Below are 23,961 nucleotides of genomic sequence, written 5' to 3'. Positions count from 1 at the left end.
GGGAGGGTCACTTGAGCCCAGGAGGTTGAGGTTGCAGTGAGCCATGGTTGTGCCACTGCACTCCAATCTGGGTGACAGAGCAAGACCCTGTCTCAAAAAAAAAAAAGTAAACTTCAAGGATTCTCCTTTCTGAACATAACACAATGCCATCTTCACACCTTGAAAGTCAACAGTAATTCTTCAGCATCATTAGATACCCAGACAACATTTATTCATAGTTCCCTGATTGACTGATAAATGTTTGATTTTGTTTAACAGTTTTTGTTTGTTTAATTCAGGATCTAAACAAGACCTATACACTGTAGTTGATTAATAAATCTTTCTTTTGGGAGAGGTCAGGTATATTAAGGTATAATTTGCATACAGTAAAATGCCCCCCTCCTTTTTTTTTTTGAGACAGGGTCTTGCTCTGTCACCCAGGCTGGAGTGTAGGGGCATGATCAGGGCTCACTACAGCCTCTACCTCCCAGGCTTAAGGGGATCATCCCATCTCAGCCCCCTGAGTAGCTGGGGCTACAGGCATGTGCCATCACACTCGGCTAATTTTTATTTTTAATTTTAGAGACAAAGTCTCACTATGTTGCCCAGGCTGGTCTTGAATGTCTGAGTTCAAGTGATCCTCTTGCCTCAGCCTCCCAAAGTGCTAGGATTAGGATTACAGGCATAAGCCACTGCGCTGGGCCAAAATTTTCCTCTTTAAGTGCACCATTTCCTGAGTCTTGACAGATGTATGCCATTCTATAATCAGTATCACAATCGAAATCTAGAACATTTCATCACTCCAAAACACTCCTGTCCTACCTCTTTGCATTCATTCTCCTACATCGGGTAATCAGCCTCTGGCAACTGCCAGTCTTATTTCTGGCCCTATAGTTTAACATTTTCCAAAGCGTCACGTAAATGGAATGATAGCACCACGGGCTGCCGTGCCAGCAGTTTTTCCTTAGCGACACGTCAGATCCCTTTCCGTTCCTAAGCTTCCCTTCCATCCCGTTTCTTCCTTGAAACATCATTTGTATCATAGTTTCCCACAGTCTAGATTTTCCTGATTACGTCCCCCTGGAGATTGCTTTTGAAAAGCCACAAAAGATCTCATTTTCCTGAGTGACCTTCCTTTTGGGGCCTGCCCTTGACAGAAAGCCCGGGAGGCCGGGGGTCAGCGCTGCCAGCATCACGTGTCTGTTTTTTATCTCCTGAGTGCCAACAGGTGGGAAGTGGATCTGGGGGTCTTGCCACATCCAGTTCAGGGTCACTTTCTCTGTAGTGAGGTCCTTGGCTCCACTGAGCATGAAAAGAGAAACACAAATGAGACTGACAAAGAGGAAAGCATTAGGGGAAGCCTGTGGCCACGAGAGTAGATGGTGCAGGGAGCCCACTGCCTCCCGCTGCTGTGGGAATGGCCAGGACATGGGCCAGGGTGTTTCTGCCACTTCTGCAAGCACGGCTCTGGGTTTTCTGCTGCCACCTGACCTCCAAAGGGACCTCGCCTCCTCTCCTTCCTTTCCTGGTCCCTGATGAGACAGGGGTGGTTTCTGTCACTCTGACAAGTGCTTGAAACTCCAGACATGGGCTGTCGGGAACTGCCGTGCAGAGCGCATGTTGTCTGACCTCCTGACTTCACTGGGCTCTGTCCGGGTGCAGGAGAGGGAGCTGTGGATGGCACAGTGGGACATGTGCTCTACCGGCCTGGAGGTGTTGGGAATGCAGAGGAGGGGTACCCCCCATTGGGGATGTGTCAGGGATGAGATGCCCCCACAGGAGCCTGGGAGGCTAAGTGTAGAGGCTGGGAGGTGAGGACATGCGGGGCTGCTCCGAGGGAGCCACATGCTGGTAGAGCCCAGGCACAGGTCACCAAGGGAGTCAGGGGTTGTGGGGGGTCAGAGGTCATAAAAGGAGTTGGGGTCACCAAGGAAGTCAGGTCATGGAGGGAGTTGACACAGGAGAGCATCTTAGAGGGCCTTGGGACCTTCCAAGGGGTATGAATTTTTTTCCCCAGCTTTATTGAGGTATAAATGACAAAAATTATATATATTTATCAGAGCATCTACGTTTTTCTCTCTCTTTTTTTTTTTTTTGAGATGGAGTCTCACTCTGTGGCCCAGGCTGGAGTGCAGTGGCACAATCTTGGCTTACTGCGACCTCTGCCTCCTGGGTCCAAGTGATTCTCCTGTCTCAGCTTCCCGAGTAGCTGGGATTACAGGTGCCTGCCACCACACCTGGCTAATTTTTGTATTTTGAGTAGAGATGGGATTTCACCATGTTGACCAGGCTGGTCTTGAACTCCTGACCTCAAGTGATCCACCCACCTCAGCCTCCCAAAGTGTTGGGATTACAGGCGTGAGCCACCACGCCCAGCCTAAGCATTTTTCTTTTTCTTTTTTTCTTTTTGAGATGAAGTCTCGCTCTTGTCCCCCAGACTGAAGTACAATGGCACGATCTCAGCTCACTGCAACCTCCGCCTCCCGGGTTCAAGCAATTCTCCTGCTTCAGCCTCCTGAGTAGCTGGGATTATAGGCACCTGCCACCACACCCGGCTAATTTTTGTATTTTTAGTAGAGACGGGGTTTCACCATATTGGCCAGGCTGATCTCGAACTCCTGACCTCAGGTGATCCGCCTGCCTCAGCCTCCCAAAGTGTTGGGATTACAGGCGTGAGCCACCGCACCCGGCCAGCATTTTTCTTTCTTTGTAAATTTTATTTTTCCCAGCTTTAAAATGACATAATTTACAAACAAAAATTTTATACATATATTTAAAATTATGTAAGTTTACAGTATACAGTGTGATGTTTTGATATACGTATCTTAGCTGGCATGGTGGCTTACACCTGTAATCCCAGCTACCTGGGAGGCTGAGGCGAGAGGATCGCTTGAAGCCAGGAGGTCAAGGCCAGCTTGGGCAACATAGCAAGACCTTGACTCTACAAAAACTTAAAAATAAATTTTAAAATTAGCTGGGCATGGTGGTGTGGACCTGTCGTCTCAGCACTTTGGGAGGCTGAGGTGGGAGCATTGCCTGAGCCCAGGAGTTGGAGGCTGCAGTGAGCTATGGTCATGCCACTGCACTCCAGCCTGGGCAACGGAGCGAACCCCATCTCTAGAAAAACTGAAAAATCAATTTAAAAAAATGATATATGTGGATGACGCTAACAGGGAGCTGGAGAAGCCTGTGTAGGAGAGCAGTGTCTGGAGAGCGGTGGCCCCATGAAGCCCATTTGGAGCAGGAGTGGAGGGAACTGACTTGGAAGCAGGAAGATGGGCCAGGAGGCTGCTGGCCTCAGCCTGGCAGAAATTGACCAGGGCTGCTCGTCACAGATGGAGAGCCGAGTGCAAATGCAGGTGTCAGTGGATCAGAGAAAGGGCTCCAAGCCAGGGCTTTTGAAAACATAATTCTGGGACCCTCATCACCCACCAGAGGTGATGTTCTTATCCCCATTTTACAAATGGCAGTGCTGATCCCAGGAGAGGGTGAGTGACCTGGTCAAGGCTGACGTTAGCACATGAGAACTGGGATTCCAACCTGGGGCTTCCTGCACCACGCTTTTGCTCCCTCGGACCCCTGGCTCTTGTCATGGCCACCCCAGCCCATCCCTCCTTTCCATCCCCTTTGATTGCACATAATAGCAGAGCCACTTTGTGCCAAATCAGATCGTTTTACTGTCTGAGGGTATGGCCTTTTCTTTCTGTCACTGATGGGCTGAATAACCCTGAGTTTCTCTTCTCTGTCTCCGGAAAAGTAGCCCTAGTGCTGGCCACCCCCTGGCTCAGGGTCACTGCTGAGGTCGTCAGAAGAGCATCAAGCCTTTTGCGTGTGTGGAACAGCACAGCAGGCTTTCTGAGTTTCACAGACTTGCTCACAGAGTCCTGATGTGAACACGTGTTAGAGGACATGGTCGGGGGGAACGAGGGAGTGGCAGCCCACCAGAGCCTTAGAGCGTCCGGAGGACATGGCCCCAGGATCCTTGGGAAGGGCTGTGAGATGTGCTGCCTGAACGTGCCCAGGGCGCACTGGAGACAGGGTAAAGCCGGGGGAGGTGCACCTTGCTGGGGGAGCAGACAGGAACCCCGGGTGCTGGGCCGCTGGGCCCTGGAGCTTTCACAGGCCTGGAGTTGAATTATCGCTTCACCCACCCCCTCACTGCCCTGTCAAGATGGATAGAAACCCTTGCCCACTGCACAGGGTGGTGAGGATTAAACAAAATAAAATAGAAAGCTTCTTGAATGGTAGCCAGCATACAGTAGGCACTCAGTAAGAAGTCATTCCCTTCGCCTGTTTTGTCTCTGACCTGTGGCCACTCACCTGCTTTCACCTCCCCCTGCCTGTAGCCAGCTGTCTCCAGCAGCTGCCCTCCCCACGTGTTCGTCAGAGTCCCTGTCCGCAGAGATAGCTGCTGGCTTCTATCTAAGCTCCAGCAAACCACTTTCTGTTTTCACCAAAGGCTGGCGTTTCAAACCATTAGCCCCATGCCACAAGGCTCTGAAGGTCAAGAAATCTGGGTCTGCCTAGCAGAGCCCACTCTCCGTCCTGCCACGAGCAGGCTGCCCCCAACTCTGCTGCCATCGTGCCTCAGCTGCCACCCCTTCTCTCGCTGTGGGCACCCATGACCCTGGAGCCTGGAGAACTTGGCAGTAGACACTAGGTTCTGAAAGGGAGCTGGTCCAAAGCAGCTTCCCCACGTGTCGCTAAGGGCAGGGGATAGTCTCAGGAGAAATCGAGTCCATTGTGCAGAAAATCCAACCGGATTTGCAGTTTCCAGAAATGTTCCTCAGCGTCGCCTGGGACGGGAACAAAATGAACTGCACATCTTGGTTCATCTCGGTCCAAGTGACTCAGTGCTTTTCCTGCCCTCATCTTCCCCACGCGGTGGACTGCAGCTGACTTCTGATCCTGAACCCAGAAAGACTCCTGCTCCCAATTTAGGCGTGGAGAGCCTAATTGGAACCTTTCATGCTCCGTTCTGGAGCCACGTGGTCTGTGTGCTCCAGGCCTGGGACAGCTGCCACCTCTGTACGGCTGGAGCCTTGGGCTTTCTGGTTTTGTCTGTCTGTTTTTTCCTGAGACAGGGTCTCACTCTGTCAACCAGGTTGGAGTGCAGTGGCACAATCTTGGCTCACTGCAACCTTCACCTCAGCCTTCAGGCTCAAGTGATCCTCCTACCTCAGCCTCCCAAGTAGCTGGGACCACAGGCGCACACCTCTACACCCGGCTAATTTTTGTATTTTTCGTAGAGACAGGCCGCTTCGCCATGTTGCCCAGGCTGGCCTCAAACTCCTGAGCTGTGGCGACCACCTGCCTCGGCCTCCCAAAGTGCTGTACTGGTGTGAGCCACCTCACCCCGCCCAGCCTTGGGCTTTCGGATGGGCTGTTTGCACTTGGGAACCTCGGAAGGGTGCTCCCCAAGACAGAACATCGGCACTGCAAAAGGAGCCCGCCTTGCCAGGCATTTCCCCCACTGTCCTGATGGGAGGGGAAGGTGTGTCTTTCACGGCACACAGGATGCTCCCCGCGGACACGGACCCAGTGTCTTAGGCTCTGTTTGCCCGCAGTTCTTTTGTGTGGGGGAAGACGGGGACCACATTTAATTTAATGTGATTGTGCGGCGCCGTGGCAGCGGGATCAGTGTGGCTTCCTTTATGGAGAGCAGCCCTGCCATAGCAACCTGCAGGCTGTCTTCTAGAGCCTAGAAGAGCTTTGTTCCGCAGACACGACTTCCTTTTTTTTTTTTTTTTTTAAATGGGAAAAGGGGGAGAGCGTGGGGAGAAGGGCTCTGATATAAACAGTTACCAAGGAGACCCGAGTCGGGGTTGGAAAGGTTTTCTCCTTCCCTCGGTCCATACAGAGGGAGGAGGGGTGTGTGCCCGGTGCAGGGACTCATGGGAGGCTTCAGTCTGGAGTCCTGGGTCCTGCCTGCTGAGGCTCCAGATGGTGCAGAGTTCTCGGGCTCGTGGGGGCAGATGCAGGCAGGAGCTCAGGGAGATTCCGAGACGACTTTGGGGTGTCCAGGAGCACTTTGAGGCCACGGGCCCAGGCAACTTCCCCACTAGCACAGAACAGGGGATGCACAGGGCCGAACTTTCCATCCGCTGGCCCCTGCTGGTGTCCAGGAGAGAGCTGTGACCCTCCTTTTTCCTTAAGTCCTGGAGCTGAGAGTGAGAAGCCATGGGGTGCACGTACTCGTCTCCACCTGAGGAGCCCGCTCTGAGAAGGTCAGTTCCTGACACTGTCCCTGGCGGCAGACTGCCCTGATGCCCCTTGGCCAGGGGACGCCCGCACCCTCACTCGAGTGTGGGGGACTCCCTCTTGGCGGGGACATGCTGGAGGCCTGAAGATGCGGCTGCCTGGAGTTAACAGCAAGGTCAGCCATTCCCAGGGTTGTTGTCCCTGTCTCTGGCGAGGGACTCAGCCAGGCCTAGGCACTGGTGGCCCCTGTGGTCCAGGACTTGCACGCTGCATTTCCCTGCTTCCAAAGGAAGGAATTTGGACTGGAGACCCGGAAGGCCTCATGCACCCTCTTCTCCGCATAAATAATCAGGTCCCCCATGCAAATCCAGGTCTGAAGTCCTCCGACAGAATGGAGCCCATTCAGAGCAGTCCAGTGTGGGCCCTCTTGGGCTAAGCCTGTGAACTTTGCTTCTTGCAGCCCCCAGCAGGGCCTTGGGTTGGGAAGGGAGTTTCCTGGCACCCTCCCTGGCAGGATGGGTTTAACCAGCAGGAACTTAAAGGAATTGTTCTGTGTTGCGCCGGTGACCTAGAGGCACAGGTCCGCCTCCGTCTCCTTGGGTTCCCTTTTCCCCGCGGACCACTCACACTTCCTGGGTGAACCCTTGCCTTGGGGCAGAGCAGGCTGGCACACCTTGTCCACTCTGACGTTCCAGCCCAGAGGCTCCCCTCTCCACTTCCAGGGCCAGCCAGCCTGGCATTCTGCTTTGTCCAACTGCGTCAGGAGGTCACATGGAAGCCCTCCTCCCCACCCACTCGCTGGGCTTCCGGGGCTGGAGCCCAGCTTGGAAGTTGCCATCCCTTGGCAGCCCGCTTCCCGTGGGGCTGTCTCTCCAGGGGGCCGTTTTCTATTCCTGAGAAGAGAGCCTAGCTCGTCCAAGAGGCCTTTCCTGGTTTCTTCAGCCATAAGCGTCTGCTCCCTTTGAAGCCCTGTGGCGTGAACCTGTCCTGTCCTGTCCGTCCCTGTGGCGTGAACCGTGCCATCCATCTGTGTGGTCTTAGCACATGCCACCTTGTGCCATGGATGTCTTTGAAATCACAGGCTGACTGCCTTCCAGGGAATGCCCTTTTTTCTACTGGGTGTTAACCAAGTTCCCCAGTCAGGCACCGGGGAGGCTGCAATAACCAGATGCAGCACTTCAATAATAGTGTGGGCACGAGAGGGGCGGGGCCTGTGCAGTCCCATGCCTGTCTAGCGTCAGAGCCAGGATTTAAAGCCAGGTCCGCCCTGCCACGTGGCTCTTCCCATCTTGCTGGGATCCTCCTCGGAGCCTGTGTCCTCCCCTGGCTGGAGGATTGGGCCTGTGAAGTCACAGGTTGTCCCGTTCTAGTCTCATGCCCTCGGTGCCTGGCGCAGTGCCTCCCGTGCCCCCACCCGGCTGGCGTGTGTTACCCACCAGGCACTCACGGGGCACCGGGGTTTGCCTCTTGTCCTTTTCTTCAGCAAATCTTCAGATCCACCTTGTTGGAGATGGAACTTCCCTGGAAGCATCTGTCCTTTGAATAGAGATAGGGGTTGGCTTTTCAGCTGATGCCAGATCAGACCTCAGAGGTGGCTAGGGAGTGAGAAGTGCTTTCAACAGCCTCTTAGTCCGCCCCTGCCAGCCTCGTGCCGGACAGAGAACTCAGGGCTGGCCACCCTAGGAGGAGACACCGCGTCCTGTGCCATGTGCCAGGCGTCGTGCTCATGGCAGGGATACACAGACACCCCCCAAGGTTATTCAACCCAGGCTTCCGGTTAAGCCATGGGAATGTGCAGAGTAAAGTGCCTTGGCCGACCGCTGTGTGTGCCACAGCGAAGACGGCGACAGGTAGCGTTGCTGCGTGAGGGGCCGGGACGGCCTCTTGGAGAGGAAAGTTAAGTTCTGTGGTAAAGGATGAGTAGAAGGTGGGAAGGGGTCACAGGAAGGGACTTGTAGGCCCAGGGAGCCACGTGGAAATGTGAATAGCTTAGTGTAGCCCAGAGAGGCGGGAAATGGGGCCGGGCCACTGCGGGAGGGGTGTTCAGAATCCGCCACTTTTCCCTTGTTTAAAATATCTGCTCTGCCAGGGTCTCCTTACTCAGGGTTTAGCTATTCTAATTATCCTTATTGTTGGAGCCTTCAAAATCAGTCAGGCCCCACATGTACCACTTCTATTTATTTATATCGATTGGTTGGTTGATTTACAGGGTCTCGCTCTGTCTCCCGGGCTGGAACCTGGGTGTTTGAAGCTGCAGTGAGCTATGATCGCACCGCACGGTCATATGATCGCACAGTGGTGAGATCATCGACTGCAGCTTCAAACACCCAGGTTCAAGCCATCCTCCCACCTCGGCCTCCTGAGTAGCTGGGACCACAGGCACAGACCACCACACCGGGCTAATTAAAAAAATTTTTTTATTTATTTTTAGAGAGAGAGTATTGCTATTTTACCCAGGCTGGTCTGAAACTGGCCTCAAGTGATCCTCCCACCTTGGTTTCCCAAAGTGCTGGCATTACAAGTGTCAGCCACTGAGCTAGGTTCTTGGATACTCTCTTTAAGAAAATGCCTCTTCTTGGAGGTTGCAGTGAGCCGAGATGGTGCCACTGCACTCCAGCCTGGGCGACAGAGTGAGACTCCATCTCAAAAAAAAAAGAAAAAGAAAATGCCTCTTCAAGTCTTTTGATAGTTTTTCTGATGGAGGATTTGTCTTTTTCCCATTGATTTGTAGGGCTTTCTTACATTCTCAATCAAAGTCTTTTGCCCACATATAAGTACATTACAAATATCCTCTCCCACACTGCAGCTTGCCTTTCCTTCCTTTAATGGCGTTAGTTTAGTTTAGTTTAGTTTAGTTTTTGAGACAGATTCTCACTCTGTTGCCCAGGCTGGAGTACAGTGGCACGATCTCGGCTCACTGCAACTTCTGCCTCCCTGGTTCAAGTGATTCTCCTGCCTCAGCCTCCCGAGTAGGTGGGATTACAGGTGCGCGTCACCACACCCGGCTAATTTTTGTATTTTTAGTAGAGATGGGGTTTTGCCATGTTGGCCAGGCTGGGCTCAAACTCCTGACTCGAGTGATCCTCCCGCCTCGACCTCCCAAAGTGCTGGAATTACATGCATGAGCCACTATGCCCGATCAAAAATGTCATTTTAAGTACAAAAATGTATTTTTGTCTTCAGGTTTATCACTTGATTCAGAATGGCCATATTTCAAATATCCGCCACCCAGAGGAAGGTGTTTCCCACCTTGCTGTATTCGGCCAGGGTTTTTCACCTCATTCAGCTCGAAAGTCCTGGGCAAGGGGCACTGGGCTTGTTCCTCTGGCCCTGCAGGCTTGGGGCAAGGGTCAGAAGGAAACAGAAGAACGGAAAATGGGGCGGGGTGAGGGGCAGGGCGGGGGCAGAAGGCCAGAAGTGGACAGAGGATTGTGTCACCCCAGCCTGATCCTGAGGCTGGCGGGCACCAGGCTGCCCTCTGGAGGGGACAGACCGAGGTCAGGGCTGTAGTCCCAGGAACGCAGAGAAGGGAAAAATGAAATGTGGCCCCAGTGCAGGGGAAGCGAAGGGGGTGTTTGAATCCCAGAGGAGCTGACCCTTGTGCAGGACCTTGAGGGCAGAGCGGGGCTCAGCCAGGTGAGGGGAGTGTGGCAGGAAGGCTCTGGGTAGAAGCAATGGCGTGCACAGGATTCTGAGGCCACCATGCAGGGAGGGGGTGTGAATCAGTGCATCAAGCATGGTTTGTGGAGGAGAGGCAGGTGACGCTGGAGACAGACTCTGAGGGGACTCGTGTGCCCAGATCCCGTGGGTCGTGGGAGCTGTTGAAGAGCAGAGTAGGTCAGTGGCAGATGTTTGAGGCAGGGGCTGGAGATGGAAGAGGTGAAGAGGTGGAAGGTGGAGGCGAGGTCAGGCCGTGGGGACCTGGGCTGTGGGTGGGGAGGAAGAGGGAAGTAGAAACCTTGGCTCTTCCTTGAGGGAAACAAACCCATATGTATCTGGGTGCAGGAGAGGTCTTGGCTTTGCAAAGCACTGGTGTCGCAAGAGGCTTTACTGTAGGGGAAATGGGAAGGGTGAGCTGGTGCGGGAGGCCTGGGAGCCCTGGTGTTGGACTAGAGGCCAGCTGCTGGCTTAGTCCCTGGGGAGTGGCACGGGACAAAGCTGGAATGTCCCCTCCCTGTGCTGCCACAGCATCCTGTGAAACCTGCATCCAAGGACACCCATGTCCCATGACACCTGTGTCCCATGACACCTGCCTCCCACGCTCATTGCACACCTTTGTCTTGCAGGACCTCCTCTGTCAGAGAGAGCAGCTTTGTGGAAAAGATGAAGAAAACGGTGAGTTTCCTGCATGTCTTTACTCTTCTCAGGAAGCCTCGGTCCTGGTGGGCATGTAAGCAAGTCTAGCAGACGTTTGGCGTCACCGCACAGAGGATGTCCCGGGGGCCAGGAGAGGGAACGCAGCCCAGCTCGCTTCGGAGTCATTCTTGCCTAACCAAAGCCCTGAAGCAGCTCTGCTGTTGCCGGGACAGTTTGTTTCCTTCAATCTTTACTTTTTGAACAAACCAAAGTCTAAGAACAGACCCTCCCTTTTAACTCATGAAGCTTCTCCCGTCTGGCCCTGGCCTGTCCAGGAGCAGAGGTAAATCTCACAGAGCTGCGGTCATGGCACCACTGCCATTTTATCTCTACTTTGTTTTTGGTACTTTTTTTTTTTTTTTTTTTTGAGACGGAATCTCGCTCTGTCACCCAGGCTGGAGTGCAGTGGCGCAATCTCGGCTCACTGCAAGCTCCACCTCCCAGGTTCAAGCCATTCTCATGCCTCAGCCTCCCGAGTAGCTGGGATTACAGGTGCGTGCCACCACACCCAGCTAATTTTTGTATTTTTAGTAGAGATGGGATTTCACCATGTTGGCCAGACTGATCTTGAACTCCTGACCTCAGGTGATCCACCTGCCTCAGCCTCCCAAAGTGCTGGGATTACAGGCCTGAGCCACCGCACCCAGCCAATTTAAGTATTGAATTTTAGACATCAGTACTACATTTACATGGTTAAAAGAAAAACAGCCACTATTCAGTGGAAAGCTCCCCTCTGCCACCCACTCATCCCCACTGTTCTTATTATTTATGGATCCTTCTAGAGTTCCTGTATGAGCAAGTAAAACAAACAGAGACTCTTATTTTTAATTTAAAAAAACCTTTATTTTATCTTAGAGACAGGGTCTCACTGTATTGCCCAGGCTGGCGTGCAGTGGCGCCATCATAGCTCACTGCAGCCTCAAACTCCTGGACTCAAGCAATCCTCCTACCACAGCCTCCCAAGTAGCTGGGACTACAGGCGCACACCACCATGCCTGGCTAATTTTTAAATTTATTCTTCATAGGAACAGGTTCTCGCTATGTTGCCCAGGCTGGTCTTGAACTCCTGGTCTCAAGCAATCCTTCTGCCTCCGCCTCCCAAAGTGCGGGACTATAGGCGTGAGCCATTGCATCTGGCCTACACTTTTCTTAAAACACAAAACGTGGCATACTACGTGCACTATTCCAGACCTTGCCTTTTTTTTTTTTTTTTTTTTTTGAGACAGAGTCTCGCTCTGTCGCCCAGGCTGGAGTGCAGTGGCGCAGTCTTGGCTCACTGCAACCTTCACCTCCTGGGTTCAAGTGATTCTCCCGCATCAGCCTCTGGAGTAGCTGAGGTTACAGACACCTGCCACCGTACCTGGCTAATTTTTGTATTTTTAGTAGAGACGGGGTTTCACCATGTTGGTCAGGCTGGTCTCAAACTGCTGACCTCGTGATCCATCTGCCTCGGCCTCCCAAAGTGCTGGGATTACAGGCGTGAGCCACTGCGCCCGGCCGACCTTGCTTTAAAAAAAAAAAAAGAACACAAAACAACTTAATGTGTCTCAAAGATCCTTCCATATCAATATGAAGATACTGCCATCATCTTAGCTGTACCATGATTCCATTATATGGCCTTCTGGATTCACTGTAATACATTTAACCCTGTCCTGTTAAAGATGGGCACTGGGGCTGTTTCTACTCTTTGGCTCTTACCAACAATGTCGCTGTGAATATGTAGCTTGGTTTGCACATTTCAAAAACAAAGCAGTCCCAGAAGTGGAATTGCTGGATCGGAAGGTAGATGTGTTTGCAATCATGATAGAAGCTACAAATTGTCCCCGTAGGAGTCACACCGTGGCATGCGCTCAAGAATAGCGACGTGTGAGAAAACTGTTCCCCACAGCCTTGCCAACAGTTTGTTATTAAAGTTTAGATTTTTGTCAGTTTTCTAGGTTTAAAAAAAAACCTCAGTATAGTTGTAATTTACATTTTTATGAATGAGATTCAGTAGATTGTCACCCATCTAGATCTAGATGGCTTCGTTTCTTTTTCTTTCTTTCTTTTTTTTTTTTTTTGAGACAGAGTCTCGCTTTGTTGCCCAGGCTGGAGTGCAGTGGTGTGATCTCAGCTCACTGCAATCTCCACCTCCTGGATTCAAGCAATTCTCCTGCCTCATTCTCCTGAGTAGCTGGGATTACAGGTGCGTGCTACCATGCCTGGCTAACTTTTGTATTTTCGGTAGAGACAGTTTTGCCATGTTGGCCAGGCTGGTCTCGAACTCCTGACCTCAGGTCATCCACCCAACTTGGCCTCCCAAAGTGCTGGAATTACAGGCCTGAACCACCGCACCCAGCCTCTTTTTTCTTTTTTTAATAGTTTCTCTCTTCATATCTTTTGCCTGCTTTTCTGTTGGGATTGATCTTTTTCTTTGAAATTATTAGGGAGATGACTCTCTTGTCTGTAAGTTTTTTTTTTGTTTTTTTTTTCTGAGACAGAGTCTTGCTCTGTCGCCCAGGCTGGAGTGCAGTGGCACCATCTCGGCTCACTGCAAGCTCCGCCTCCCGGGTTCACGCCATTCTCCTGCCTCAGCCTCTCCAAGTAGCTGGGACTACAGGCGCCCGCCACCACGCCCGGCTAATTTTTTTGTATTTTTAGTAGAGACGGGGTTTCACCGTGGTCTCGATCTCCTGACCTCGTGATTCGCCCGCCTCCGCCTCCCAAAGTGCTGGGATTACAAGCGTGAGCCACCGCGCCCGGCCTTGTCTGTGATTTAAGTTGACAATATCTTGCCCGTTAAATAGTTTGTCTTTTAGTGAGAGTCCATCTCTTAAAAAAAAGTTTCTCTTTCAACTTAGCTTATCGCATTTTTATTTGTTTTGCTGTGTAAAAGTTACATAGTCAACTATATGATTCTTTTTGTGACTTCTGGACTTAGAGTCATAATTTGAAGGTCTTCCCCATGCTAAAGAGATAAAGATATTCCTGTATATTTTTTTCTAGTACTTTTAGGGTTTTGTTTTTCATATTCAAAATTTAAAATCTGATGTATTGGGAATTTATCCTCATGTAAGATGTGAGGTATGAATCCAACTCTACATTTTACATAGCTGTCTAAACACCATGTAGTAGAGTCCATCTTTCCCCCACTGATTTGAAATGCCACCTTTATCATATACTTAATTCCTGGGCTGGGTGCAGTGGCTCACGCCTATAATCCCAACACTTTGCGAGGCCGAGGTGGGCAGATCGCTTGAGCCCAGGAGTTTGAGACCAGCCTGGGTCTCAAACCCCATCTCCACAAAAAATAGAAAAATTAGCAGGACACAGTGGTGCACGCCTATCGTCCCTGCTACCTGAGAGGCTGCAGTGGGAGCATAGCTTGAGCTTGGGAGGCACAGATTGCAGTGACCACTGTACTCAAGCCTGGGCAACAGAGCTACACCCTGTGTCAAATAATAATAATAATAGCTGGGTCTCTGGGTTCTTTTCACTGGGCACAGTGTGTTCAAGGTTCACCCACACTATAGCATATGTTAGTACTTCCTTTTTATTGCCAAATAATATTTCAATGTATGATGGATTCTTACTATTTTTCCATGACTTTTAGGATCAATTTGTTGAGGAAAAAAGAGCTGTTCAGATTTTTTGTTTGTTTGTTATTGGTAGAGACTGGGTCTCACTCTGTTGCCCAGGCTGTTCTCAGACTCCTGGGCTTAAGCGGTCCTCCTGCTGTGGCCTCCCAGGGTACTGGGATGACAGGTGTGAGCCACTGCACCCAGCTGGTTCAGATTTCTATTACGTCATGCTACATTTCTCTAGTGACATAAATAGAGCTGCCATTTCTGTGGGTTGAGACTCCCTGTCCATGATCGGGGTGCCTTTCCATTGGCGTGAGTCCTTTGTGTGTCGTTCGGTAGCTTCTGACACATCTCATAAAGTTTATTTCTAGGTATTTTATATATTTTGATGCTCCTGTAAATATTTAGTTGCTATCTTAGGTCATCTTTTGTTCTCTTAACCTGATAATCATGAGCACTTTCTCTTCTATTAAGTATTTTTACAGTGACTATTTTAAAATATCCTTTTGGGGAAAAACCCTGTCTCTACTAAAAATACAAATTAAGCCGGGCGCGGTGGCGCACGCTTGTAATCGCAGCACTTTGGGAGGCTGAGGTGGGCAGATCACAAGGTCAGGAGTTCGAGACCAGCCTGGCCAATATGGTGAAACCCCATCTCTACTATAAATACAAAAATTAGCCGGGTGTGGTGGCGCGTGCCTGTAGTCCCAGCTACTCAGGAGGCTGAGGCAGGAGAATTGCTTGAACCTGGGAGGCAGAGGTTGCAGTGAGCCGAGATCATGCCACTGTACTCTAGCCGGGGCAACAGAGTGAGACGCTGTCACAGAAAAAAAAAAAATTAGCTGGGCATGGTGGCACGCGCCTGTAGTCCCAGGTTACTTGGGAGGCTGATGCGGGAGAATCACCTGAACCCGGGAGGCGGAGATTGCATTGAGCCGAGATTGCACCACTGCACTCCAGCCTGGCCAACAGAGCAAGATTCCATCTAAAAAAAAAAAAAAATCCTTTTGGCCGGGTGCAGTGGCTCATGTCTGTAACCCTAGCACTTTGGGAGGCTGAGGCGGGCGGATCACCTGAGGTCAGGAGTTTTGAGACCAGCTGGGCCAACATGGTGAAACCCTGTCTCTACTAAAAATACAAAAAATTAGCCAGGCATGGTGACGGGCACCTGTAATCCCAGCTATTCGGGAGGCTGAGGCAGGAAAATTGCTTGAACCCGGGAGGTGGAGTTTGCAGTGAGCCAAGATCGCACCACTGCACTCCAGCCTAGGCGACAAGAGCAAAACTCTGTCTCAAGAAAAAAAAAAAAACTTTTAATGATTTAACATAGATTTGTAGAAAATTCAGGAACTTTAAAAAGTATAAGAACATTTATTGTAATCCCTAAGTTTTTTTTGGTGGTTGTTTTGAGACTCAGTCTCACTCCTGTCACCCAGGCTGGAGTGCAGTGGCCCCATCACAGCTCACTGCAGCCTCAACCTTCCAGGCCCAAGTGATCCTCCCACCTCAGCCTCCCAAGTAGCTAGAACCATAGGCACGCACCACCACACCCAGATAAATTTTTTGTATTTTTAGTAGAGATGGGGTTTTGCCATGTTGCCCAGGCTGGTCTCAAACTCCTGGGCTCAAGTTATCCTCCTACCTTGGCCTCCCAAAGTACTAGGATTACAGAAGTGAGCCACTGCACCCGGCCCCATAAGTTTTATTTTGTATGAGGTGGGATTCAGTGTGAAAGCTAGAGAGACTGCTTTAGGCATTTTAATCTGGAAGGGATTTCACACAGGGAAGGGGGCGCTTCCACGTTACTGGAGGGGCTGAAGGAGCAAGTTTCAGGTTGGTCTCTAAGATATCACAGAAGTGACCTGCAAGGTAGCTGCTCTGTTCGAATCCAGCCTGAAACTGTTGAGTTCAGGACACACCGCGTGTAGCTATGACCCAGGATAAGAAGCTACCTCTACAGCTGCCTCTGAACATCACATAAGCCAGGACTAGGAACTTGCAGTCTGGCTACCAAAACTATTAGAAATACCTCGGGTGGCCGGGCACAGCGGCTCACGCCTGTAACCCCAGCACTTGGGGAGGCCGAGGTGGGCGGATCACCTGAAGTCAGAAGTTGGAGACCAGCCTGGCCAACATGGTGAAACCCAGTCTCTACTAAAAATTCAAAAAAATTAGCCGAGCATAGTGGTGGGCGCCTGTAATCCCAGCTACTCAGGTGGCTGAGGCATGAGAATTGCTTGAACCCGGGAGGCAGAGGTTGCAGTGAGCTGAAATCGTGCCATTACACTCCAACCTGGGCGTCAGAGCGAGACTCTGTCTCACACACAAAAATAAAAAAAAGAAAAGAAAAAAGAAAAATGCCTCAGGGCACTGAAGACCAGGCACTGCAGAGAACCTCACATGTGCATGAGGGGCCAGGAAGCCTTTGCCTCCCTTCCACCCTTCAGATCTTGCAAAGCACATCCAATCGGCTGAACCGAATTGACTGTAACTCCAGCCCCAAGGGGCTCTGGGGAACAGGATTTCAGGCTTTTCAACAGCTGCTGGAGGAGGAGGGTAGACTGAGGAGTATGTGAGCCAGCCCCTAGGAGCTTTCCCTGTTGTCTAAAATTTTATAATGAATATGTATTATAATTAACCAGCAAAACACATCCAGAACTCCCCATTTAGGGACTCTTGGTATATTTCTTGCCAGTCTGTTTTCTTTGTGCCTGTGGGTATAGAAAGAAAATACATATGTATGTTTTGATATATGTATCTATTATTATATAACACAATTGGATTGTACAGCCAGCCCTGCATATCCATGAGTTCTGAGTTCATGAATTCAACTGCAGATTGAAAATATTTGGAGAAAAAATGGATGGTTGTGTCTGTCCTGAACATATACTGTCATGTTACTGTTCCCTAAACAATACAGCATAGCAACTATTTACAGAGAATTTACATTAGGTATTATATTAATAAGTAATCTAGAGATGATTTAAAGTATGTAGGAGGATGTGTGTAGGTTACACGCAAATACCACATCATTTTATAGCAGGGACTTGAGCATCCTTGGATTTTTTTTTTTTTTTTTGAGATTTTGCTCTTGTTGCCCAGGCTGGAGTGCAATGGCACAATCTCAGCTTACCACAACCTCTGCCTCCTGGGTCCAAGCGATTCTCCTGCCTCAGCCTCCCAAGTAGCTGGGATTACAGGCATGCGCCACCACGCCCAGCTAATTTTGTATTTTCAGTAGAGACGGGGTTTTCTCCATATTGGTCAGGCTGGTCTTGAACTCTCGACCTCAGGTAATCCGCCCACCTCAGCCTCCCAAAGTGCTAGGATCATAGGCGTGAGCTGCTGGAGGTGGAGTCTTGCTCTGTCACCCAGGCTGGAGTGCAGTGGGGCGATCTCAGTTCACTGCAACCTCCACCTCCTGGGTTCCAGCTGTTCTCCTGCCTCAGCCTCCCTAGTAACTGGGATTACAGGTGCACGCCACCATGCCCGGCTAATTTTTGTATTTTTAGTAGAGATGGAGTTTCACCGTGTTGGTCAGGTTGGTCTTGAACTCCTGACCTCAGGTGATCCGCCCGCCTCGGCCTTCCAAAGTGCTGGGATTACAGGTGTGAGCCACTGCGCCCAGCGGCATCCTTGGATTTAAGTATCTATGGGAGGTCCTGGAACCATTCCCCCACGGATAAGGGCTATACATTGGTTACTTTTTTTAACTGTTTTTTCCTGTATCATGAAAATGTCAGAAGTGGGATCTTGAGCAGCTGCGTGTGAGAGATTGCCTTGGTGACCTTTGCCCTCCTTTGCCACAGTGGCTGTGACAGTGAGAAGCGAGTCCCAGAGGAACTTAGAAGGGACTCAAAGCCAGGAAGGAAAGGGAGTAGCTTGGAGGGCCCCCACCTGCCGGGCCTGCCCAGTGGGTGTCCACTAGAGCTGTGGCTGAGGTCTGTGGCCCTCACCAACCCTGTGTCTGCCTTCCTTAGGGGAGGAACATCATCGTGTTCTACGGCTCCCAGACGGGGACTGCAGAGGAGTTTGCCAACCGCCTGTCCAAGGACGCCCACCGCTATGGGATGCGAGGCATGTCAGCGGACCCTGAGGAGTATGACTTGGTAAGCTGCCACCACGTGCTGGCCCCAGATGGAGGCAGTGGGCAGGACGGGGAGCAGGTCTGTAGGGCGCCCCTCAGCAGGGGGAGGATGGCAGGGAGTGGGGTCCTGGGAAGACGTCCTCGGAAGTTGCCTACCCGTGAGGGTCATTGCCATCCTTGCCCGGGCTGACTGAAGGAAGGGCCAATTCCTGCAGTTGCAGCCACGTGCCAGGCGTTCTTTCCCCAGGACTGGCCCTCCCCTGAGCACCGGCTGCCTTCCTTGCAGCCGCCACATCTCTCAAACCAAACCCACCCTCCCCAGCTGCTCCACTCCCCCCTCCTCCGGGGTCTTGGTGACAGGCACCACCCCACAGCCATCTCCAGGCTTCATTTCCAGTTGATGAACAGTTTAGTTAGATATCAGTGTGCACCGGGGCCCTTCGGTGCCTGGGAGCCCTGGAATGATGAGGTTCCCAGGGTGGCCCCACACCTGCATCAGCACAGGAGGCTGCATTCTGGTGGCTCTTTTGTGCCAAGCTTCACTTTCCACTAGAAACACATCCTCTCCGCTCCAGCCTAACACAGGTGGCCTTGTCCTGCCCACCTGGCACAAATGCCCATGCCCCAGCCCCTCTGTGTTGTTCCTTCTCTCTGATCCCACGACACTTGGACATCCCTGGCCTGGCGCCACCCTAGGCAGGACCTGGCCTTCCCCGTCTGGTGCGGGTTGAACCTTGAACAGGCTCAGTCACGGCCAGGGCACGGTCCTGTCCCTGTCTCTGCAGGCCGACCTGAGCAGCCTGCCGGAGATCGACAACGCCCTGGTGGTTTTCTGCATGGCCACCTACGGCGAGGGGGACCCCACCGACAATGCCCAGGACTTCTATGACTGGCTCCAGGAGACGGACGTGGATCTCTCTGGGGTCAAGTTCGCGGTGAGTCACCCAAAGACTGCTATGGGCTCCTGGTGGCCTGTGGTGCCTCCCTGGGGACTCCAGATCCTTGTGTCTGAAAGGCAGCCCTCCAGACCCCTACCCCGTCCTCAGCAGCCAGGGCAGGCCGCTTGTGAGACCCTCTCCTCTGCCCTGGACCCCAGCACTACAAGAACGTCTCCTCCCTGTCCCCAGCCCCAGTCGGCTCCAGGAGTCATTGGGTGCTGGAGACTAAAGGCAAGAAAGGTCTGGCCGGACGACTGAGACCTGCCTGGCCTAGGAGAGCTGGAGCCCCAGCCCGGTGGGGAGGGTGGGCTGCCCCCGCTTCCCCGTGGGTTGAGGCTGGCGGTGGACGGGGCAGGCTGTGGGCTGCAGGTCACCCAGATGAAGCCTCTTCAGTGGCCCAGTGTTCTCGCAGTGCAAGGTGCCTGGTGGGACAGAGGCCTGCAGGTGTTGCCAGCAGCTCAGCCAGCGCTGTGGGGCCTCCCACCCCGCTCCCACAGCACCTCCCACTGGTCAGGTCGAGGGCCAGGCCTCAGAGCGGCCCCTGTGTCCACACAGGTGTTTGGTCTTGGGAACAAGACCTACGAGCACTTCAATGCCATGGGCAAGTACGTGGACAAGCGGCTGGAGCAGCTTGGCGCCCAGCGCATCTTTGAGCTGGGGTTGGGCGACGACGATGGGAAGTGAGTGCCCACCCTGTCACCATGATCAGTGCCGCAGGCTTAGGCAGGGGCCGTGGAACGTGAGGGGCGCGCACACCATTGTGTCAGCTGAGACTCAGCAACACGCACCTCCAACACAGAGGGAAGGGGCTCTCCTGCCTCTGCCCTGCCCCTGCCAGTTTTGCTTTTTGGCTTGCCCAACTCCCTGGAGCCTTCCCGATGCTCTGGGTTTATGTCACTGGGTGCCCCAGGGTGCACAGTCCTGAGCTTTGGGGATGGGGTGGGGTCAGGGCATGCCTGGCACCAGGTGCTGTTGCCATATCAGCCTCCCCTGAGCCGCTTCCCCTCTCCTCGGCCCAGCCTGGAGGAGGACTTCATCACCTGGCGGGAGCAGTTCTGGCCGGCCGTGTGCGAGCACTTTGGGGTGGAAGCCACTGGCGAGGAGTCCAGGTGAGCGGGTGCCCGCAGGTGCGGTGGGTGGCCTGGGCGGGTCCTGTGCTGAGGGCAGCCACCCTGGAACGAGGGCTGGCAGTAGGTCGCAGTGAGGTTAGAAGACACTCCATCATAGGGTCGAGGAGGGACCTTGGTCCCAGCCAAGGACTCACTCTGCCACCTTGCCCTGCACTGCCCTGGGGCAGCAGGGTGCATCCCGCCTCTCGACAAGGACGGCGCGTCGGGCTCTGTGGCTAGGTTCAACTTTGGCAACAGGGCTTATTTCCTTAAAATCTGCCTCCACAGACTTGGCCAAAAACATAACGTTCCTCTCTGTGCCCTTGATGGCCCCTGGGTGCTGCCTGGGCTTTCCTTACCTTCTCCCAGAATCTCCCAGAAGCCTGCCCAGCCCTGGCCCCGGCTTCTGGGCGTCTGGCCCCCGGCAGCTCCGCGCCGCCTCCCTCCTTGCTCCCTCGCCTGCCCTCCTTGCACATCTGCAGCAGGGGCTCCCCTGCCTCGTTGTATGTACCTGGGCCCTCGCCCCAAAGGCCATGCATGGTCTCCCCTGTAGTCCAACCCCTCCCTCTTGGGACTGACCCCTGCCGCTTCCCGGCCTCACCCTTGGTCTCCCCTTTCTAGCATTCGCCAGTATGAGCTTGTGGTCCACACTGACATAGACACGGCCAAGGTGTACGTGGGGGAGATGGGCCGGCTGAAGAGCTACGAGAACCAGAAGCCGTGAGTGGAGGGAGTGTGGCTTGGGGCAGACAGTTCTACGGCCACTGGTGCACCCCAGTCTCAGTCTGCCGTGTATCCCTGTATCCCCGCAGGGCCCTTCTCACCAGACCCCATGCTGCGAGTGGGCGTGAGTGTCCCTGCCCAGGGAGGGCATGAGGCCCAGAGCAGAGAGGGGAACTACTCAAGAGCCAGGCAGCTGCTCCATGCCCCGACACGGTGCCTGTCCAGGCCCGGCCCCGGGAGACTGGCACTGGCCCAGTTTGTACTGAGCTCACTTAGCCACCTTACTCTGCACTGCCCAGGGCAGCAGGGCACGTCCCACTTCTCGACAAGGACAGCGCATTGGCCTCTGTGGCTAGGATCCTCTCTGGCAGAAGGGCCCATTTTCTTAGAATCTGTCTCCATAGATAGACTTGGGGGAGAAACCTGGCGTTCCTCTCTCTGCCCTTGATGGCCCCTGGTTGCTGCCCAGATTCCTGCCCGAGCCACCCAGGGAAGTCCTCGTGCCACTGCATCCAAGACCAGCTGCCCTGCTTTCTGTAGGCCTGCCCCAGCCTGGCTGGAGCGAGAAGCCCTGTATGTCAGTGGCTTTCCGGAGTGCACGCTTCTCTCTTGCCCACGGTGTAGTCCAGGACATGTGGGGGTCGGGGAGCTGTGCTCCTCATTTGGGGACCAGCCACCTTCCAGCCTGTGGCGCCGTCAGCTTGGGCCTCACAGTTCTTTTAGGGGCCAGCCTCAGTTTCCACATCTGTAAACAGACACTGATGACCCAGCTCTGCCCACGTGGTGGGACTATAGAGAGAACTGCATTGGGGCTGGGTGAGGTGGCTCACAGCTGTAATCTCAGCACTTTGGGAGGCCGAGGTGGGTGAATCATCTGAGGTCAGGAGTTCAAGACCAGCCTCGCCAACATGGTGAAACCCCGTCTCTAGTAAAAATATAAAAATTAGCCAGGCATGGTGGCGCACGCCTGTAATTCCAGCTGCTCAGGAGGCTGAGGCAGGAGAATTGCTTGAACCTGGGAGGCAGAGGTTGCAGTGAGCCGAGATCACGCCGCTGCACTCCAGCCTGGGTGGCAGAGCAAAACTCCGTCTCAAAAAAAAAGAGAACTGCATTGGACCGGGCTGGGAGAGCCCTTGAGGTAACCGGTGAGATTTCCTCATGGAGATCTCTAAGATGCCCTGTGCTTTGTGCAACCAGAAGGGTCCTTGGAGATGGAGACTCAGATCAAAGCACTGGCCGCTCACTGTGCTTCTCTCCTCCCCACCCAGCCCCTTTGATGCCAAGAATCCATTCCTGGCTGCAGTCACCACCAACCGGAAGCTGAACCAGGGAAGCGAGCGCCACCTCATGCACCTGGAATTGGACATCTCGAACTCCAAAATCAGGTACCAGCTGCCGCCGTCACCCCCTGAACCCTCACTCTGGGCCTGCTGACCCGGGGCAGGGCCAGCCTTCTGCCCCTCCCGAGCCTCACATCTCCCTCCAGGTATGAATCTGGGGACCACGTGGCTGTGTACCCAGCCAACGACTCTGCTCTCGTCAACCAGCTGGGCAAAATCCTAGGTGCCGACCTGGACGTCGTCATGTCCCTGAACAACCTGGATGGTGAGTGCCACAGTCAGGGCGCCCTGCCAGGCTCGGGCAGCTGGGGGATTGGGCCTGTAGGAAGGCCCTGGGTTGAGCTTCTGCTTAGGCCTGAAGCCCCGGTGCCTAGCAGGCCCTTGCACCGAGACTCCACGGTTACAGGATCCCAAGCAAACGGGAGGCGGAGTGACCGTAGGGGTCTGGCCCTCTCTGTCAGGGTTCCCCCTACCCCGTCACTGTCATAGTCCTTTAAGGGAGTGAGGTGCTGAGGCCTGGAGGCAGAGGCAGCCCTGGCTCCCCCACGGCCACTGTGTCCTGCTGGGAAGGAGGGCCTGGCTCCATGACCCACCTCCGTGGGCCTGGGGCTGCCCCCACCTCCTCACTGAAGTCAGGAGTCAGCAGCCCTCCCAGGCCCCCAAGGGTGCTCAGTGGTGCCGAGTGGCAGTAGCCATTGCGCGGGGCTGCCTTGGCCAGGTGGGGCTGCCCAGCCTGAGCCTCCTGCTGTGAAGCCCCCGGACCCCACTGGTCACCGACCTGGGCCGAGCCCACCTCGCCCCACCCCTGCTTGCTGGTCCTCAGCAGCCACGCCAGGGCTGCCCTTACTATCGGGTTCCACAACCTGCCTGTGAGGGAAGCCTGGGCGGGGCTGTGTCAGACCATGTTGTGTGCGGTGAAAGCACAGCAGGTGCGTTAGTGTGCAGGGGCTCCCCCGCACCTCCCCTAGTAGGGTCCTGCTTCTGATGAGGACTTACTGTCTGGCTGGAGGCCCCAGACTTAGCCCCAGGGCCAGGGAGGCATCAGAGAACGCAGGCCTTGTTTCCAGCACCAGCTGGGTCACCTGTTGCCGCAGAGCCAGCCCAAGGTGTCACCCCCTCCCGTGGCAGCCACCCATCCCCAAGAGGCGGCCGCCTACCCCAAGTCCTGCCTGTGTCTTTCCCGCAGAGGAGTCCAACAAGAAGCACCCATTCCCGTGCCCCACGTCCTACCGCACGGCCCTCACCTACTACCTGGACATCACCAACCCGCCGCGCACCAACGTGCTTTACGAGCTGGCGCAGTACGCCTCAGAGCCCTCGGAGCAGGAGCTGCTGCGCAAGATGGCCTCCTCCTCCGGCGAGGGCAAGGTGTGCCCCCTCGGCCCTGCGACCTCCGCCCCGTCACCCTGTCGTTTTCCGAGCTCCGTGGGCCCCAGTCAGCTGCATCTCACCCCCATGTCTCCTAGGAGCTGTACCTGAGCTGGGTGGTGGAGGCCCGGAGGCACATCCTGGCCATCCTGCAGGACTGCCCGTCCCTGCGTCCCCCCATCGACCACCTGTGTGAGCTGCTGCCGCGCCTGCAGGCCCGCTACTACTCCATCGCCTCATCCTCCAAGGTGAGGGCCGGCCCTGCCCTGCCAGCCACACGCTGGAGGCCCAGCCCTG

At 53.8% G+C, this 23,961-nt stretch overlaps 1 protein-coding gene across 3 annotated transcripts in view; it reads left to right on the top strand.

Annotated features, from left to right (window-relative positions):
- POR (cytochrome p450 oxidoreductase) overlaps positions 1-23,961 on the top strand; it is a 70,149-nt gene that overhangs the window by 44,623 nt on the left and 1,565 nt on the right. For all 3 annotated transcript variants that reach the window (XM_063646365.1, XM_055292798.1, XM_055292797.1), the window contains exons 3-12: positions 10,467-10,515; positions 18,080-18,208; positions 18,972-19,121; positions 19,680-19,804; positions 20,144-20,233; positions 20,855-20,953; positions 22,225-22,341; positions 22,443-22,561; positions 23,483-23,664; positions 23,763-23,912. In XM_063646365.1, coding sequence (XP_063502435.1) covers positions 10,467-10,515; positions 18,080-18,208; positions 18,972-19,121; positions 19,680-19,804; positions 20,144-20,233; positions 20,855-20,953; positions 22,225-22,341; positions 22,443-22,561; positions 23,483-23,664; positions 23,763-23,912 — 1,210 coding nt within the window. The remainder of the gene's footprint in view (positions 1-10,466; positions 10,516-18,079; positions 18,209-18,971; positions 19,122-19,679; positions 19,805-20,143; positions 20,234-20,854; positions 20,954-22,224; positions 22,342-22,442; positions 22,562-23,482; positions 23,665-23,762; positions 23,913-23,961) is intronic.

This window comes from Symphalangus syndactylus, chromosome 9 (assembly GCF_028878055.3).
Source record: "Symphalangus syndactylus isolate Jambi chromosome 9, NHGRI_mSymSyn1-v2.1_pri, whole genome shotgun sequence".
NCBI lineage: Eukaryota > Metazoa > Chordata > Mammalia > Primates > Hylobatidae > Symphalangus > Symphalangus syndactylus.
Note: the sequence above shows the minus strand (reverse complement) of the source record. Positions and strands in the feature narration are given on the sequence as shown.